We start from the raw sequence: 20,093 nt of genomic DNA on the forward strand, positions 1-20,093 counted from the left end.
GCTTTAATGCTCAAGTGCATTTTCCGGTACCCTTCCTATTGAGTTTCTTTTGATTTCTATCTTTACTAATTTCTCAAGAGTAATCCTATGCTCAACGAAGTTAGCATTGGGTTGGTGTTATCCCAATTCAATTCAAACAAGCATGTTTTACATGTCTACCCTCCCCTAAAGTCTTGCAGTTTCATGATAGAATGGATGTGACCTTGGCTTCTTGAAGGCTGTGTGGCAGACTTCTATCTCTGGGAGGTCTTACCAAATTAAAGAAGGATATGGATAATGGTTATGAAGGAGGATCATGGATAATCTCAAGTATGAGCCTGGTGATGGATCATACATCCATTCTTCAAGAACTAGTCTAGCTAAAGTCATAAAGATTCAGCACCATGTTAGCTATGAGACAAAAAATGTTCACCCAAAGCAACTCAGCTAATTTGTAGAGGGCATGTGAACTCATGAAATTGCCGGATGATAGACTTAGAACTTAAAGGGACCTCAAAGGCCATCTAGTCCAAATGCTTCATTTCACAAATGAGGAAACTGAGGCCCAAAAAGATTAAGTGACTTTTCTAAGGTTTGTGTCAGGAAAGAACACATCCCCATCAACAAATTCATAAATTCTTGAAGAAATGAAACATGTACAAAGCAAAGTAATCCACTAGGCATACAAAGGAAAAATAGCACAGTCCCTGACCTCAACGAACTTCAAGTCTATTGAGAATCATGTGATATGTAAACAAGTACAACACAAAGTAGGATGTGATGGGGGCAACAGGAGCAATCCAGACAAAGTGTGCTAGGAATATTGGAGGAGGGAGAAATCGATTTCAGCTGAGTAGGCAAGGGATAACAGCCGAGGGCTGGAGGGGGAGGGCACTGGAAGAGATCACATCAGAGACAGTCCCAGAAGGTAGAAGGGATGGCACTGGTCTAAACCTTAAAGAAAGGGAAGGATGCTAAGAGGTAGAGATGAATGCATTCCAGGAGTGAGGAACATCCTGCCTAAGTGTACAAGGGCAGGAGACAGCATGTAGATTTGGAGGCACAGCTAATAGTTCAACTTGGTTGGAACAGAGTTCATATGAGAGGGGGTTGTACGAAATAAAGCTAGAAATACAAGGGCCAGATTACGGAGGGACTTAAATGGCATGCTAAATAAAAGGTTTATGTCTTTTCTACTGAGCAATAGGGAGCCACTGGAGATTTTTTAATAGAGAAATGACAAGATCAAACCTGTACTTTAAGAAGATTATTTTATCAACACTGTGAAGGATGAGTAGAAGGAAGGAAGACAAGGAGTAGAACTTGGGAGCAGGGAGATGCAGATGAAATATAAAGCTTTTTCTGTTCCTTCTCTCAAAGGGTTTACAACCTAATTAAGCAGGACAAAACCTATACAATTGAAATAAAGCAACAATACAAAGCAGTATCAATTCCTCAATCAATAAGCATTTATTAAGCACCTACTTATGTTCAATATGTCCATATGAATAATACAGACAATAAGTGATAGTATGTTCTTCACTCTGACAGATTGGCCCAAAAAATAGGATGGAAGAAGCTATCCTGCCCAACCAAACGTCAGTGACTTATATCCGGTTGCGAGGTCTATCCACCAACATTAAGGTACAGATGGCTGTATTTACGATGTTTCTCATTTTCTATATCCTGACTTTGATGGGTAATATCCTCATTGTCATCACTATCATCTATGATCGGCGACTCCACACCCCCATGTATTTCTTCCTTAGCAACTTGTCCTTCATTGATGTCTGCCACTCTACTGTCACAGTCCCTAAGATGCTAGTGGACACCTGGTCTGAGGAGAAGCTCATCTCCTTTAATGCTTGTGTGGTTCAGATGTTCTTCTTGCACCTCTTTGCCTGCACAGAAATCTTTCTGCTCACGGTAATGGCCTACGATCGCTATGTGGCCATCTGCAACCCACTGCACTACATGACAGTGATGAACCGGAAGGTGTGTGTGCTGCTGGCTGCAGCCCTCTGGACTGGAGGGACCATCCACTCGGTAGCCTTGACCTCCCTCACCATCAAGCTGCCCTACTGTGGTCCTGATGAGATTGATAACTTCTTCTGTGATGTACCCCAGGTGATCAAACTGGCCTGCACAGATACTCGAGTCATTGAGATCCTCATTGTCTCCAATAGTGGGCTGATCTCTGTGGTCTGTTTCGTGGTGCTGGTGGTCTCCTATGCTGTCATCCTGGTGTCTCTGAGGAAACGGATTTCAGCAGGCAGGCGCAAGGCCCTGTCAACCTGCGCAGCCCACCTCACAGTGGTCACACTTTTCTTAGGACACTGCATCTTCATCTATTCCCGCCCTTCCACCAGCCTTCCCGGAGACAAAGTGGTATCTGTGTTTTTCACAGCTGTCACCCCCCTTCTAAATCCTATCATCTATACCCTGAGGAATGAGGACATGAAAAATGCCTTGAATAAGCTAACAGGGAGGAAGGAAAGGAAAGAAGAAAAGTGAAAATTATTCTCAATTATGCTGTTTGCTTTTCAACCAATTATTCAATGTTTACTGAACAGTTAGATGTACTGGTCACTGAGGGGAATAAAAAGAGGAATGAGATGTATTCTCTGCCTTCAAATAACTGATACAGATACCCCAAAAAAATCATATTAGAATGTAATAGGTGCTTACAAAAAGTATAAGGTTCTCTGAGAGTTTGGAGGCAGAAGAATTCACTTTCTGTTTGGGGAATCAGGGCAGAGAGACTGAAATAGTGGGCAGTGTTTCAGGAGGCAGTTATAGGGTTGGAATAATATACTATGAGCAAAGGCCTGGAGGCAAGAAAACTGGGGTGGGGGTGGGGCAGCGTGGAAAAGGAGGGAAATGAAGGTAATGAAACTAATTAGAAAGCTATTGAAATAGCCAAAGCAGGAAGTAAGACTCTGAACCACCGTGGTAACTATTGGAATGGAAAAAGGGAGGCTAGAAGCAGAACCTAATCATTGGTACTTCAAGCCTGGGAGAATGATGTGACAGAGTAGAATCATTCAAGCGCTCTTCATTTGAACAAAAGAAGCAGGGAAAAACTGCTCATAGTTTAGGCCAATTCATACTTGCCAACCACAGCGACGGAGGCTCTCCCTCTAAGTCACATTAAGAGAAATAGAAGCGTTTAATGGAGAGAACAGCGTGATGCGGATCTGAAGACCTAAAATCTCATTCCAGGGTCATCTCTCAAATTGTGTAAACTTAGGAGGTTGCTTGACTTCTCACAGCCTTGAGTACTTCATTTGTAAAACAGGGAGAATAATAAACGTTATTCTTCCTGCAAATCAAAGCTGTGGAATGTAAAAATAATATGACACAGCAAATGAGACACAGTAAATACAGTGTTTCAGAAGTAAAAGCATTATATAAATAAAAGCTGTTTCTTTGGCCTTGGAGTCAAGAAGACCTGTGTTCAAGTCCTGCCTCAGACACATACTGGCTGTGGGATTCTAGGCAAGGTGCTAAGACTATAAATTTCAGAGCAGGTCATGATTTGCATTAGTAGAGGTAGTTTCATTCATCGAGAGTTTCCCATACCAATGGAATTAGAGATCCAGTCTAAAAAAGCAGTTAATTTCAGGACATTATTGGCAGTGAAAATCTTTTCCCTTTCTTTTTTCTTCTTTTAATCATCCTTCCATGTTGAAAGGTATATACTTAATAGAAACTATATGATTCTTTAATCTGCCACATGTCCCAAATAATTACCCTCATGTTGAATTCGCCTCAGAATATGTGTTGGGAATTGAATTTGGGCAGCTAAGTGATACAGTAGATATAGTGCCAGGCTTGGAATCAGAAAGATCTGAGTTCAAATCTAACCTCAGCTGTGTGACCCTAGGCAGGTTGCTTAGCCATTGTTTGCCTTAGTTTCTTCATCTGTAAAATGGGGACAATAATAGCACCTAACTCTCAGAGGGTCACATAAGACAATACTGGGTGGGGTGTAGACCCTCACCAATTATAAAAAGAAATCAATTTTAATAAAGAGGCATCTCAAGGTAGGGACAGAAATGAAATTGTATTCAGTTCTCATGAGAAAAGGGCATCTTCTGCCAGAACGGGACTAACTAGCAGAAGGAGACAAAGCACAAGGAACAAGGCACCAGTAAATATACTCCTAACCCAAGAAAATCCTGCCTGCTTCTGCCCCCCTCACCATTGGCTGGGAGGTGGGCTTAAAATCTGAGCACGGAAAGCTAGACAAAAACAAGGAAACCAAGCACAATCTAACCACAAATTTCTCTAGTTAATAATTGTTGCTAAGGTGGCATCTATAAATCTAAAGAAAAAGAATAAGGCAAGGGAGGGAGAGGGGAGACTCTCTCCTTTTCCTCACAGTAAAAGAAAAAGCAGGTCATAGTGACTTTATTCTCATCAGGTAAATCTTTAAACCAGAACCAGAAGAAAGAACAGGGACAGGGAAGAAAGGCATTCTAAAAGGCTGAGTAATCAAGTTCTCATAGACTCAAACTTATCCCATTTCCCCTTTTTCTGTATATTGATTCTCAAACATTTTAGATATAGGTATATGTATGTATATAGTGTATACCCTGCGAAGTCTTCGCCCTTTTTTCCCTCACTACCTCACTCAATACTCATAAAGCACTGACTTCAGTGCTTCATAAATGTTAGTTACCATTATTATTATTAATAACAACCATGCCAAAGGTACCCAACACTTCCCACTTTGACCAGAGATTTTCTGGTACTCATAATGACATTCAGTAAATAAAACAGTCTAAGTCTTATGATCACTCACTACTTCAAGGAGGATCAGTCAACTAGTATTTATTAAGGACCTACTAAGTGCGGGGTACTGAGGTAAGTACTGGGGATACAGACCAAAGCAAAACTCAGTGCTTGCCATCAAGGAGCTTATAGTTTAATGAGGAAGACAAGATTCATGTGCAGACAGTTCCCCTTCACATAAATTCATATTAGGGGGCTGAGCTAAGATGGCGGCCGGAAAGCAGGGACTAGTGTGAGCTCCCTGCCGAGTCTTTCTGAAAACCTATAAAAAATGGCTCTGAACCAGTTCTAGAACGGCAGAACCCACAAAACAGCAGAGGGAAGCAGGGCTCCAGCCCAGGACAGCCTGGATGGTCTCTGGGTAAGGTCTATCTCACATGGAGCTGGGAGCTGGGAGCTGGGAGTGGAGCGGAGCAGAGCCCAGTGAGAGCAGCATGGACCAACCAGACCAGGAGCCAGGCGGAGCGTGCCCTAGCACCCTGAATCAGTGAGCGGCAGCAGTCACCAGACTTCTCAACCCACAAACACCAAAGACAACAGAGAAGGTTAGTGGGAAAAGCTGCCGGAGTGGAAGGAGTTCGAGGTTCGGCTACCAGCCCCGGGGGCAGCGGAGGTGGGGCAGCTACAGCTGCAGTTGCTTCTGGCCCCAGGCCCACCTGGTGGGAGGAATTAAGTGGCAGATCAGAGCAGGAGTGCACAGCCTGCTGAAGATTTAAGCCCAGTCCAGGTTGGGGGTTCTTGGGGAAGGAGGAGTGCTGGTGTGGCACAGCTGGCACATCCCCCCCACAAACATGGAACATAGAACTCTTTAGTCTACAAGCAGTCATACCCCACTGAAAAACTCAAGGGTCAAGTTAGTTGGTTGGGAATACGGCCAGGCAGCAAAAACGCACCCAGATTCAGTCTCAGACTTTGGATTCTTTCTTTGGTGACAAAGAAGACCAAAACATACAGACAGAAGAAGTTAACAAAGTCAAAGAGCCTACAACAGAAACCTCCAAGAAAAACATGAACTGGTCCCAGGCCATGGAAGAGCTCAAAAAGGATTTGGAAAAGCAAGTTAGAGAAGTAGAGGAAAAATTGGGAAGAGAAATGAGAAGGATGAGAGAAAACCATGAAAAACAGGTCAATGACTTGCTAAAGGAGACCCAAAAAAATACTGAAAAATACACTGAAGAAAACACCTTAAAAAATAGACTAACTCAAATGGCATAAGAGCTCCAAAAAGCCAATGAGGAGAAGAATGCCTTGAAAGGCAGAATTAGCCAAATGGAAAAGGAGGTCCAAAAGACCACTGAAGAAAATACTACCTTAAAAATTAGATTGGAGCAAGTGGAAGCTAGTGACTTGATGAGAAATCAAGATATTATAAAACAGAACCAAAGGAATGGAAAAATGGAAGACAATGTGAAATACCTCATTGGAAAAACCACTGACCTGGAAAATAGATCCAGAAGATATAATTTAAAAATGATTGGACTACCTGAAAGCCATGATCAAAAAAAGAGCCTAGATATCATCTTTCAAGAAATTATCTAGGAGAACTGCCCTGATATTCTAGAGCCAGAGGGCAAAATAGAAATGGAAAGAATCCACCGATCACCTCCTCAAATAGATCCCAAAAAGAAATCTCCTAGGAGTATTGTCACCAAATTCCAGAGCTCCCAGATCAAGGAGAAAATACTGCAAGCAGCCAGAAAGAAACAATTTGAGTATTATGGAAACACAATCAGAATAACCCAAAATCTGGCAGCTTCTACACTAAGAGATCGAAGGGCTTGGAATGCAATATTCTGGAGGTCAATGGAGCTAGGATTAAAACCTAGAATCACCTACCCAGCAAAACTGAGTATCATGCTCCAAGGCAAATACAGACTTTCAATAAAATAGAGGACTTTCAAGCTTTCTCAGTGAAAAGACCAGAGCTGAATAGAAAATTTCACTTTCAAACACAAGAATCAAGAGAAGCATGAAAAGGTAATCAAGAAAAAGAACAAGAAAAAGAAATCTTAAGGGACTTACTAAAGTTGAACTGTTTTGTTTACATTCCTACATGGAAAGATGACATGTATGATTCATGAGACCTCAGTATTAGGGTAGCTGAAGGGAATATGCATATATATATATATATATATATATATGTTTATGTATATATATATATATATAAGTGAACATGTATGTATGTATATATCTATGTGTGTGTATATATATATATATATATAGAGAGAGAGAGAGAGAGAGAGAGAGAGAGAGAGAGAGAGAGAGCGGACACGGGGTGAGTTGAAGATGAAGGGAAGATATCTAAAAGAAATAAAATCAAATTAAGGGATGAGAGAGGAACATACTGAGAGAGGGAGATAGGGGGAGATAGAATGGGGTGGATTATCTCGCATAAAGGGGGCAAGAGGAAGCAGTTCTGTGGGAGGAGGGGAGAGGGCAGGTGAGGGGGGAATGAGTGAATCTTGCTCTCATCAGATTTGGCCTGAGGAGGGAATACCATACATACTCAATTGGGTATCTTAGCCACAGGAAAGAAGAGGGAAGAAGACTAAAAAAAGGGGGGGGAGGTTGATGGCGGAGAGGGCAGATGGGGGTGGAGGTAATCAAAAACAAACACTTTCGAAAGGGGACAAGGTCAAGTGAGAAAATTCAATAAAGGGGGATGGGTTGGGAAGGAGCAAAATATAGTTAGTCTTTCACAACATAAGTATTGTGTAAGGGTTATACATAATGATACACATGTGGCCTATGTTGAATTGCTTGACTTCTTAGGGAGGGTGGGTGGGAAGGGAAGAGGGGAGAGAATTTGGAACTCAAAGTTTTAAAAACAGATGTTCAAAAACAAAAAAAACCAAGTTTTTGCATGCAACTAGAAAATAAGATACACAGGCAATGGGGCATAGAAATCTATCTTGCCCTACAAGAAAGGAAGGGGAAAGGGGATGGGAGGGGAGTGCAGTGACAGAGGGGAGGGCTGACTGGGGAACGGGGCAACCAGAATATATGCCATCTTGGAGTGGGGGGGAGGGTAGAAATGGGGAGAAAATTTGTAATTCAAACTCTTGTGAAAATCAATGCTGGAAACTAAATATTTTAAATAAATAAATTTAAATTAAAAAAATTTTAAAAAATAAATTCATATTAGACAAATTTGACTTTAAAGAATTCTGAAAGAAATCTACATTCTAAAAACTCACCTATGTTAACTTTACTGAACAGCACTGTGCTCTCTTTGTCCTCTCCTGCCCCTCTGCTTGGTGCTCCACAGTCTTCGACGCTCCACACCTCCACCGAAAAAAAGAAAAAAGCTGGGAAAAAAACCTCCAAAAAAAAGCAGGACAGAGACCACTACTGCCAGTGTGTTGGGCCCCCTCTCTGTCTTCCCCCTATCTGCACTAGGTTTCACATATCTGTCCCTAGCCCCATCGATTACCAGCCCTCTCCTGCTCGAGTCCATGTCTGGACCCCCATGTGACTGCCCCCTTATACTCCCACCTTCACCCACCTCCCTAGAGTGTTCTTCCTTCGGTTCTGGCTTGGACCCATACATGCCTGGTCCTGGCCCTTCCTTCTGCTTTCACTCATCTATTCCCAGTTCTCACCATCTTCTAGAACTATGTGCTGGCTCCTTCCTCCACAGGGGACCTCCTTTCTACCTACTTCCTCCCTCCATTTGAAGTCCTCGGACAAATTCACATTACATAAAAATCACTTCAAGTAGAGGTCTCAAAGTGATCCTTTTGAATAAAGTGAGAACTATCTGTACAGCAAAACTTCCCATTCAAAAGAACTGGGAAGACCAGGCTCATATAGTGAAAAGCCTGAATGATAAGATGCTTAGCCAACATAACATAGAAAAGGCATCATATTGGGAGTCTTAAGATTTGGATTCAAATTTTATCTCCAAAAGTTACTGTATGACCTCTGAAACATGACCATTCTCTCTTTCCTCATTTATAAAATAGCAAAAGTAAAACACGTCTTGCCTGTTTCACAGGATTTGTTAGAAAATCGCATCATATAGGTGCTGTGAAATGGCTGTGTATTTCAATAACTACTATATAGGGTGTTCCAAAAGTCTTGGTGCAGTTTCAAATGGCTTTAAACTCTATAAGCTTTAATAGTTTAAAACTGCTTTAAGACTTTCGGGACACTTTGCACATCAGTCAGTTGTGCCTTTATTTATGTCTTTGCTCATGTTAAACAGCTCTAATCTAAGGATAGATTAGCCAACTAACAATTTAGAATTCCTTCTTTAGAATTCCTTTCTTCACACCAAACCCATGGGGCAATGAATCTATTTTGATCTCCATTTTACAGATAAGGGAACTGAGCGATATTAAGTGACTTGTCTAGGTTCATCAGTCAAGTAATAAAAAAGATATTTGAACTCAGATCTGAATTCAAGTCCAGTGGTCTTTCCACTATAGCATACTGCCAGTTAGAAGGCATACATAAATGACATACTGTCATTTGAACACTTCCATAAAAGAAAAACTAATCAGTTTGACCAAAGAAAATGAGTAGGTCTTTGCCCATGTAGGAGACAAATGGCATCAGAAAGCAATGACCTCAGAAGCTGGTGGGAGGGTCCCCAATGGCACTACCTAGAATTGGGAGAGGGACAAGAACTCTGTTAGACATACCTATCTAGAGAAAGTAGGGCCAGCCCTCAATGCAGCATGAGGACTGGCCAGCTAGTGGAATGAAGGCTGGATTTGAGATGGATGGGAGGGCAGCTGGCTGACTCAGGTCACTTGGACCAGTTTCCAGAGCTAGATTGGAAATATTTTAGGTTTAGCTTTCCATGCTTGTGAATTCTGCACCATATGTTTACTTTGTATTGCCTTCGTTGCCCTTAAAAATAAGTTAAGTATTAGTATAAAGACCCTTTAAAAAAAATCTCAATCCTGGATGACTAAGGAGGAGTGGGGGGAGGGGAAGTCTCACTACTCTTAGAACAGGACAACATGGAAGATTGGTAAACTAGCAATTTATGCAGAGAATAGGTGTAATCAAGAGATGTAGCTAGGTAGCATAGTGGATAGAGTGCTGGACCTAGAGTCAGGAGGGCCTGAATTCAAATCTACCATCCCACCCGCACTGCCTGTGTGACCCTGGGCAAGTCATTTAACCTCAGTGCCCCAGTTTTCTCAACTGTAAAATGGGGAAGATAATAATAGTACCTACGTCCCAGAATCATTGTGGGGATCAAATGAAATTATATTTATAAAGTGCTTGTCACATCGTATGTGTTTAATAAACACTTTTTCCTTTCCTTCCCTTTATCTAACTTGGCAAAAACAAAAGGTTCTATTTAGCAAATAGAGGAGAGGTAAGGGAGGGAATTATATTTTTAAAGTTAGCCATCCAATAAAAACTTATGAAGCACCTACTATGTGCCAGGCTTTAGGCTAAAAACTGGAGCTACAAAGAAAGACAAAAGTCTGTCCACAGAAAAGTGTGTCGACCAGGAGTTCACAATCTAATGGTGAAAGACAACACATAAAAAGAAATTGAAGAGGTAGCAGGAGAGGGAGGGAACAGAGAATACCCAGGGAGGGGGGCATGATGAAGTCCTGCAGCCAAGTAAGAAATGATAAAGTGTCTTCCCTGGTCCTCTCCTTAAATAAAGGATCTGGGAGGAGCTCTCCAATGTCCATCATCCCTCTCTAATCAGAGGGAGGGAGGGAAGGAGAGAAGAATCCAAAGAGGAGGGGACACTGAGGAGATATGAGTTTCCAAGTTAATTTGATATTGAAGAATTAAAAAAGAGGGAAAAGCTAATGGAAAAATTAATTCTAGGAGAGAAATATAATTTCTCTTTTCTTGAAATGTGTGTGAGAAAATATTTGACCAGGGAGGTGAATAAATACTATTTTTAAAAGTGTATATATCATGAATGTGGCAAGACTGTTAATAGCATGGAATTGATTCACAAATGTTTACAGAATAATTATGTTAATGAACACATATAATATTTAAATGCATTCCTAAAGGAAGGAGGTAGCAGATACCACCACTAGCCTGACTACTACCTTCCCTCTCAATCCAGTGAAGACAGTCCAAGATTCAGAATTCAAGATTTAAGTAGGAATGTAGTGGGAAGTCCTGAAATTCTCCATGAAGGTAATGCTTGGTTGTCAAAGACCCTATCTTTAGCACTGGAGGAAAAGTTCTGTCAACTCTTACAAATTTGTAAAGGATTTTAATATAGGCCAGGTGATGAACTGTATACTTATCACCTAAGGACGAGCTTAAGTAAGTTAAGATGTGATCATTGGCCATGCATGGGGTAATAAATTATTGAGCCACCAAACTTTTTAAAGATTATCTACCATATAAGAACAATAGAGGTTCTAATTTGTGTCAGTGGGGAAAATGTTCACAATGATTAAATTGCCAATCCTTCAAGTATTAAAAGGACTGGAACTTCTAAAGTCAACTAGGGTCTAGATATTCCGTTATCACCAATCCAACAGAAATCTAGGAATATGTTTCTATAGAATCAGTAAAAACATTTAATTACAACAGAAATGGAAATGAAACAATAGAAACATTAGGAGCATCCATTCATCTAAAAATTACCCTTCCAATCCCCCTTCTCCTAGCATAGTCTGGAAAGGAAGCTTTCCTTGCCTTCAGATTCTCATCTATAAAATGGGGAATGCAGGACAAAGTCTCTGCAACCTAGACTACTACTACATCAAGATTGGCCACATAGTTCATGACTAAAGATCTAATTGATCATCTGTTCCTACTGATGGTGCAGTGAAGAGAGCTCTGAGCTTGAAGTCAGGAAGCTTCATTTTCCTGAGTTCAAATCTGGCCTCAGACACTTACTAGCTGTGTGACTCTGGGAAAGTCACTTAACCCTATTTGCCTCAGTTTCCTCATCTGTAAAATGAGCTGGAGAAGGAAATGGCAAAGCATTCCAGTATCTTTGCCAAGAAAACCCCAAATGGGGTCACAAAGACTCAGACATTCCTGAAAACAACTGAGCAATAACAACTGCTTCCACTGGCTCTTGGCCACTCATTGTTAAAACTCTTGGGCCATTACTGCACACCCTGCTATAGTTCTCTGCAGCCCCTGCATGACATTAACAGACCCTAGAAATTCTAACAACTCCGCTGACTCATATCCAACTCATACCTTGGCCAGCAGCCTGCTCATCTAGCCCATCTGGGGCTCCTTTCTTAGTCGGTTCCATGACCCAAGACATGCAGCCTTCCTCACCACATGACTCCTCCACTTTCTCTGTACCCCATCTCCTTTCTGTGATGACATCCTAAGCACTGCCAGGACATTTCACAGAAATTAAGTCTCAGATCCACTATGATCAAGCCTGAGGCTTCAGGAGAAATGTCGCTCTTATTCAGACAAGCTAGTGCTTGCTACAAACAGCACTTGGCACTAAGGTTGCTCTCATTCAGCCCATGTTCTATAAGGTTTAAGGGGGAGTGATGTAGTCCAGATAGAAGGGCCCAGGGGCCTCAATCAAACACCCAGAAGACCTCCATGAGAAAAACCATGCCTGAGAACAGGAGTCAAAAAGATCCCCTCCCCACTCCCACCTCCAGAGGGGTATTGTGCTTGACTCTAGGATTCAGGCAGAGCCTGATATTGGGCCTAAGGCCAGTAGCTGGAGAGATTCCCAGAAAAAGACTAAGTAAGGTTGGTGGGGGAGGGGAAGTAGACTGTCTAGGAATTCAATAATTCAATGAGATTAATTTTGGTTATAGAAAATTTGAAGGTTTTTGCATAAATAAATCTAATGTAAAGGAAATAGATAACTGAAGAAAAGTCTTTGCAATAAGTTTCTCTGATAAAGGTCTGATTTCCAAAATATACAAAGAGCTGATTCAGGTTTATAATAGCAAGAGCCATTTGCCAATTGATAAATAGCCAAAAGATATGAACAGGCAGTTATCAAAGGAAGAAATCTAAGCTATCAACTATCATATGAAAATTTATCCTACATCACCAATAATTAGAGAAATGAAAATTAAAGCAACTTTAAGACTCCATCAAACACTTATCAGACTGGCAAAGATGATGAAAGAGGAAAAGGAAAACTGTTGGAGGGACTGCAGGAAAAGAAGTATATTGTTGGTGGAATTATAAATAGGTCTAACCACTCTAAAAAGCAATTTAGAACTATGCCAGGTTACCAAACTATGCATACCTTTTGAGCCAGCTATACCATTACCAGACCAATAACCCCCCCAAAAAATATTCCAAGAAAGAAAAAAGGAATCTATATGTACAAAAATAAGTATAACAACTCTTTTCACCGTAGTTAAGAATTGGCTACTAAAGGAGTATCCAGGTGGCAGGGGGTAGCTATGTGGTGTAGTGGGTAGAGTGCTGCCAAGACTGGAGTCAGGAAGAACTGAGTTCAAATCTGGCCTCAGACCGTGGGTAAATCAATTCGCTCTCTTTGTCTCAGTGTCCTCCTTTGTAAAATGAGCTAGAGAAGGAAATGGCAAAATACTCCAGTATCTTTGCCAAGAAAATTCCAACATGGGATCACAAAGCATCAGCCTTGACTGAAACAACAGTAACAATAAAGAGGAGTGTCTTCCTATTGGGGAACGGATAAATACATTGTGGTATATGAATAAAATTGGATTTTATCATTCCATAAGAAATGATGAGCTGGACTATTTAAAAGGTAACTGGAAAGACTTCTATTAACTGATACAAAGCAAAGTGAGCAGATCTAGGAGAACAATTAACACAATGATAAAATTAAAAAGAAAAACAATTTTGCAAGCCTTTAGAATTCTGATCAACACAATGATAAACCATAATTCCAAAGAATGCAGATGCTACACACAACTCACCTCCTGACAGGGAAGTGATGAACTTGTAATGCAGAAAGAGGCATACGTTTTCAGTTTCAGCAAAAACAGAAATTTGTTTTACTCTCTGTATACATGTATTGAGGGAGTTGGGGTTTTTTCACTTTTTTAAAATTTGCTTAGTGGGAGAGAAGGGAATTTTGTCAGAAAAACACAAGAGGGATATAGAACAATAACTAGAGAAGACAACAGGGTCAAGTGAAGGATTTGGGGGTTGCTGTTGTTTTTAAGATAGGAGAGATCTAAGCATATTCGCAGAAAGTTGGGATGAAACTAAAAGGTAAACACAGACTGAAAATTAAAGAGATAGGGATGGCAGAAGGGCCAAGTTGCTGGAGGAGACAGGAGGGGATGAGTAGAGGGGTTATCCTTGGCACGAAGGACCACCTCTTTCTCTAAGACTGGATCATAAAAAGAGTGGGGAATAATTTTGAGAAGATCTGAAGTGTAGGAGAGGAGAAAAGAGGTAGCTCATGATGGGTGGCCTCAATTTTCCTTGGCAAAGTATGAAGCAAGGTCTTCCACAAAGAGGGAGGGAGAAGGAGAAAGAAGTTTGAAAGAATCCCTGCGGAAAGGGGAGTCAATCAGAAAAGCGTAAAAAGATAAGCACCCAACAATAAGCATTGTTAAGCTCAGATAAAATAAATTCGTAGTGAATCCAGTTAACACATTTCACGCCTTCCTCTGGCAGTTGTGAGACTCAGAAAAGGCTGATGGTAAAGGTAATCTAAGGGTTTATAAAAAAGGAAGAGCAATGATAGACAAGTGGGGAAAAGATTCAATGATAGAAAGCATTGTGTACATGAAATGGTTAATTATAGCATCAAGATTTCACAAGGAGAAAGGGGAAGCCAGAGCAAAGGTAATGGCCTGGGAAAGTAATGGATAAAGAATACACTTATGAAGGAGGAAGTGAAGAGAAATTTGCAAGAACAAGGGATTTGAGTCAGATAGAAGAATTTCAGAACTCTGGATCATGGAGTAGCCACTGGCTAATCATTCATAACCTATTTTCCTCTTACCTTACTCCTTAACACATACTCTTTGATCCAATGACACTGGCCTCTTGACTGTCCTACAAACAAAGCATACCATTTCTTGGCTCTAGGGGCATTTTTTTCTGGCTGTCCCCCATACTTGGAATGCTCTGCCTGCTCCACTCCAACTTCTGACCACACTGACTTCCTCCAAGTTCCAACTAAATTCCCATAATTTTGCTGGTAGCGTTCCCCAACACCTCTTGGTTCTAGTGCCTTTCCTTAGTTATTTCCTATTTATCCTGGATGTAGATTTCTTTACATCTATTTGTTTGCATATTGTCTCCTCCATTCAATTGTAAGCTTCTTTGAAAGCAGAATCTATTGCCCATTTTTGTATCCCCAACACTGAGTAATAGTACCTGGCATGTTGGTGCTTAACAAATAGTGATTGATTGATTAATGATATAATTTTGTTCTCTATTGGTTCTCCTATCTCCTGATCTCTCTTCAGTTAGAGCTGGTAAAGACACAGAGATCAACTAGTCCAGCAGGGCAGCTAAGTGTCATAGTGGATAGAACATTGTGCCTAGAGTCAGAATGGCTCCTTTTCTTAAGTTCAAATCTGGTTTCAGACACTAATTACCTGTGTGATCCTGGGCAAGTCACTTAACACTGTTTGCTTTAGTTCCTCATCTGTAAAATGAGCTGGAGAAGGAAACGGCAAATGACTCCAGCATCTTTGCCAAGAAAATCCCAAATAGGACCACAAAAAGTTGGATACTACTAAAATGACTCAACAGCAGCAATCCAACACCTGTTTTACCAGTAAGGAAACTGAAGCCAGAGAGGGACAGTGACTTCCTCAAGGTCATCCAGCCAATAACAGAGCTGAGACTCAAGTCTAGTTCTTTTAATTCCTAGAATCTAAAAACTGGAAGTCACCTGAATGGCATCTAGTTGTAATGTTAATGGGATATGAAGATCTTCCCTGCCCATTAATAGGCCTCATATGGAGCCCATTAAGGGAAGCTTGCTTAGGGGAGGCTTGCATGTAAAAAGGCTTTCACACTTTTTGGTACTAAGCTAATTAGGCACAGAGTCACTAGGGTTATGATGCCTTCTGGCTCTGAGCCTATTAGCCAAAAGTGGATATATACTCTGAGGAGAGGCTTTGCTTTGGGGGTTCACTTATGAGAAGGATTTTGTGATTCCCTGGTAGAGACTCTGAGTAGCCATGTGTTCAGAACTCCCCCACTGCTCAGATGTAAAGGCTCTCTCAATTCAGTGGTGTTTGTAAAGTGTATAGAGCATTTGAAGAAATATGAGTTTTCAATTCTAGGAAATCAACCTAAATTACCAGTTGATGTATCCATCAAATGAATGTGGTCATGGCCCTCTTCATCCCAACAATACATAGGGACCTTGGGAGACATACATTGGGACCATTTTTCTAAAAACATAAGCAATATGTGTTACAAAGGTTTTGTTTTGCCTTTTTTCCACTAAGAGGAGAGAGACAGATTGAGACAGAGAGACATTCAGAAAGAGATAGAGAGAGATAAAAGCGAGGGAGGGAAAGAGAAGGCAAACGAATAAGGGAGAGAGGAGGATAGAGAGAGAGGAGAGGGAGAAAGGGAGGGAGGAACAAAGGGAGAGAGGAAGGGAAAGGACAATGATCTGGTTGGGAAAAAAAATATAGCATTTTGTAAAAAAACAAAAAAAAATACTTACAAGAGAACAAAAGCACAACCAGAAAAATCACAGTTAGAATAACTTTGAAAATTTCATGCTGAATTTATTTCATATTTGAAACAAAAGCACACCATACAAAACAGAAATCCACAGTTTCATTTACTCTTCTGTCATACTACTTATATGTAAATGCCCTTTTATTTTGTGTTTAAGTTCAGAATAAAAGAAGTTAAAAACAAGCAAACAAAAATATATTCAAATTTCATTGCTCATTATGAGGAATGAAGCTATTCCATATTCCAGAGATAATGTCCAATAGATGAGAGTTAGCCTATTTTTCCATCAAATAATGAGTCAGTGTTATATATAAACATTCAATACATACTTTTAAATGAGTATAGGGGATTTTAGTTAAAATGTCTGTCCTCTTTCCTATTCTGGCACATCATTTTTTAAAAAAAATGTATTTATTCATTTAATATTTTCAGTTTTCAGCATTAATTTTCACAAGAATTTGAACTACAAATTTTCTCCCCATTTCTGCCCTCCCCCCCCCTCCAAGATAACGTACATTCTGATTGCCCTGTTCCGCAGGCAACCCTCCGTTCTGTCACCCCACTCCTCCTATCCCTTTTTCCCTTACTTTCTTGTAGGGCAAGATAGATTTTTATACCCCATTGCATGTGTATCTTATTTCCTAGTTGCATGTGAAAACTTTTTTTTTGAACATCTGCTTGTGAAACTTTGAGTTCCAAATGCTCTCCCCTCTTCCCTCTCCACTCATTCTCCCTAAGAAGGCAAGCAATTCAACACAGGCCACATGTATATCATTATGCAAAACCCTTCCACAATACTCATGTTGTGAAAGACTAACTATATTTTGTTCCTTCCTATCCTACCCCTCTTTATCCAGTTTTCTCCCTTGCCCTGTCCTCTTTCAAAAGTGTTTGCTTTTGATTACCTCCTCCCCCTATCTGCCCTCCCTTCTATCATCCCCCCTTTTTTATCTCCTTCCTTCTTCTTTCCTGTGGGGTAAGATACCCATTTGAGGGTTTATGTTATTCCCTCCTCAGGTCAAATCTGATAAGAGCAAGATTCACTTATTCCCCTTCACTTGCCCCCTCTTCCCTCCCAACAGAACTGCTTTTTCTCACCACTTTTACGTGAGTTAATTTACCCCATTCTATCTCTCCCTTTCTCCCTCTTTCAATATATAGCTCTCTCATCCCTTAATTTGATTTTATTTTTTTAGATATCGACCATTCATATTCAAATCACCCTGTGCCCTCTGTGTGTGTGTGTATGTATGTATGTATGTATGTATGTATATTCCCTTCAGCTACCCTAATACTGTGGTCTCATGAATTACATATATCATCTTTCCAGGTAGGAATGTAAACAAAACAGTTCATCTTTAGTAAGTCCTTTATGATTTCTTTTTCTTGATTACCTTTTCATGCTTCTCTTGATTCTTGTGTTTGAAAGTCAAATTTTCTATTCAGCTGGTCTTTTCACTGAGAAAGCTTGAAAGTCCTCTATTTTATTGAAAATCTGTATTTTGCCTTGGAGCATGATACTCAGTTTTGCTGGGTTATTCTGGCACATCTTGAGAACTGACTTCATGGGGATAACATTTCCAGGACTGATCTGACCTTCCTCCATATTTCCCTACTCACTAGTCTTTGTGGAGGAGTCAAAATACTTCTTGCTCCCTACTGCCACTACCAGATTCTCCTACACCACCATCACTGGGCAATGTTTCTCCTCTGAGTTGTATCCTATGCAAATTTGTCCTTCAATCCAGATTCTAGTAGCATTTGTATACTGGCCCTGGGATATTCTCCTACCTTTCTCAATGAGTTTGGTGTCTTTCCAGTCTCTCTTTCTACCCTAACTCCTGCTCTCAAACTCTAGAGCTTCAACATAAGTGTTGAAGTTTCCTCACCCTCACCTCCCAATTCCTCAATCTGCTCAACTCCCATGTACTACTCCTCTACTCCAACTCAACTATACCTAGGGATGGTTATACCCTTGATCTTGTCATCATTCACAAGTATCCTACTTCCATGTGTAAGAACCCTGAATTTCCCTTATCGATTTATCATATTTTATCATCCTATCTCTCCTATGCCTTACAACCCAATGCTATTATTGTGAGTTTTTGAACATGGAAGTAGAACAATTGTGAGTGATGGTAAGATTAAGAGTGTGACTATGCCTGTCTATTGCTTCTCCCCACCTAATGGTTCCTTCCCTCCTGTCTTACAATCCTTTGGCTTCCTTCAAGACTTAAAGTGCTATTTCCTGCAGGAAGCCATTCCCAGCTCCTCCAGCTGCTGGTTCCTTCCCCTCTAAGGTTACTTTGTATCTACTTTGTATCATATACATATATATTACATATATGTATGATGTATACATACACACACACACACACACACACATGCGCATGCACACACATGCCTGTGGGCAGCTAATTGGTGCAGTGTATAGAGTGCTGGGCCTAGAGTTAAGAAGACTCATCTTTGTGAGTTCAAATCTGGCTTCAGACACTTACTAGCTATGTTACCCTAGGCAAGTCATTTAACCCTGTTTGCCTCAGTTTCTTCATCTGTAAAATGAGCTGGAAAAAGAAATAGCAAATCACTCCAGCATATTGGCCAAGAAAACTAAATAGCATCACAAAAAGTCAGACACAAGTGAAAATGACTGAACAACAACAATAATATATGCCTATATATGTACATAGTGTCTCCCACGTTGGAATTCAAGTTCTTGGAGAAAAGGAACTATATTTGCTTCTGCTATGTGTCTCGAGTACTTAACACAGTGCTAAGTCCATTCATTCATTTAACAAACATTTAACTTGTTAATGAATGTGTGTGCTGGATTTGGAGTCTAGGGACCTGATCTTGTTCTTACTTGTGTGTCCTCAAGTAAATCACTTAACCATCCTGGGCCTCAGTTTCTCATCTATAAAATGAGGGGATTGGACTAGATGTTCTCTGAAGTCCCATCCAGATTTATATCTATGATCCTGTGATCATTCTAAATAATGACTGCTTAACATCTATACCTGTTTTGGGAAGTTTATAGTGAATTTCAGTCCTATCTCTAAATTTTACCAGTTGCTACAATTACACTCTCCAATGGCCAAACTCAAAGGCTTTAAAGCAAGAAAAAAACACTACTTTTGTTGTTAAGTCATTTTTCAGTCATGGCCTACTCTCTATGATCCCATTTAGGATTTTCTTGGAAGAGATACTGGAATGGTTTGCCATTTCCTTCTCTAGCTCATTTTACAGATGAGGAACTGAGGCAAAGAATGTTCATTGACTTTCCCAGAGTCACATAGGTAGTAAGTATCTGAGGCAGATCTTCATAACTCCAGGCCCCACACTTTATCCATTGTGCCACCTAGCTGCCCCAGAAGGAAACTTAGATGTCACATAATCCAACTTCCATACTTGACAGTTGAGGAAACTGAGAGTCCAGAAAAACTAAATAACTAACCCAGGTTCACACAGATAGTAACAGAGGATGAGATTTGAAACCATATCCTTTCACTTCTAATCTCATGCTTTTTCTATCATACTACACTTTCAGTTTTTCTAAAGTCTTCCTCTTGCCACCCATCCTTCTTAGTAATTAACAAAAAATGTCCTCCTCCTTTATGCACAGAGTTTTCCTCCACCCCTAACTCCAAACTTCTTTTTCCTTCAATTTTGTAATCTCATTAAGGATATAGCCTTTCTCACTGCTCACTACCTCTATAACCCCT

General features: G+C 40.5%; 1 protein-coding gene across 1 annotated transcript; it reads left to right on the top strand.

The window, feature by feature from the left end:
- The first annotated feature begins 1,548 nt into the window (after nt 1–1,548).
- LOC118830054 (olfactory receptor 4E1) lies at nt 1,549–2,493 on the top strand. Its single transcript, XM_036736929.1, has one exon. The coding sequence runs from the start codon at nt 1,549–1,551 to the stop codon at nt 2,491–2,493; it is 945 nt and encodes a 314-aa protein (XP_036592824.1).
- Nucleotides 2,494–20,093: the final 17,600 nt, after the last annotated feature.

The sequence above is a fragment of the Trichosurus vulpecula genome, chromosome 8, assembly GCF_011100635.1.
Source record: "Trichosurus vulpecula isolate mTriVul1 chromosome 8, mTriVul1.pri, whole genome shotgun sequence".
NCBI lineage: Eukaryota > Metazoa > Chordata > Mammalia > Diprotodontia > Phalangeridae > Trichosurus > Trichosurus vulpecula.

Coding starts and splice junctions, on each gene's coding strand:
- LOC118830054 (XM_036736929.1), top strand. CDS start 1,549: ATGGAAGAAGCTATCCTGCCCAACCAAACGTCAGTGACTTATATCCGG.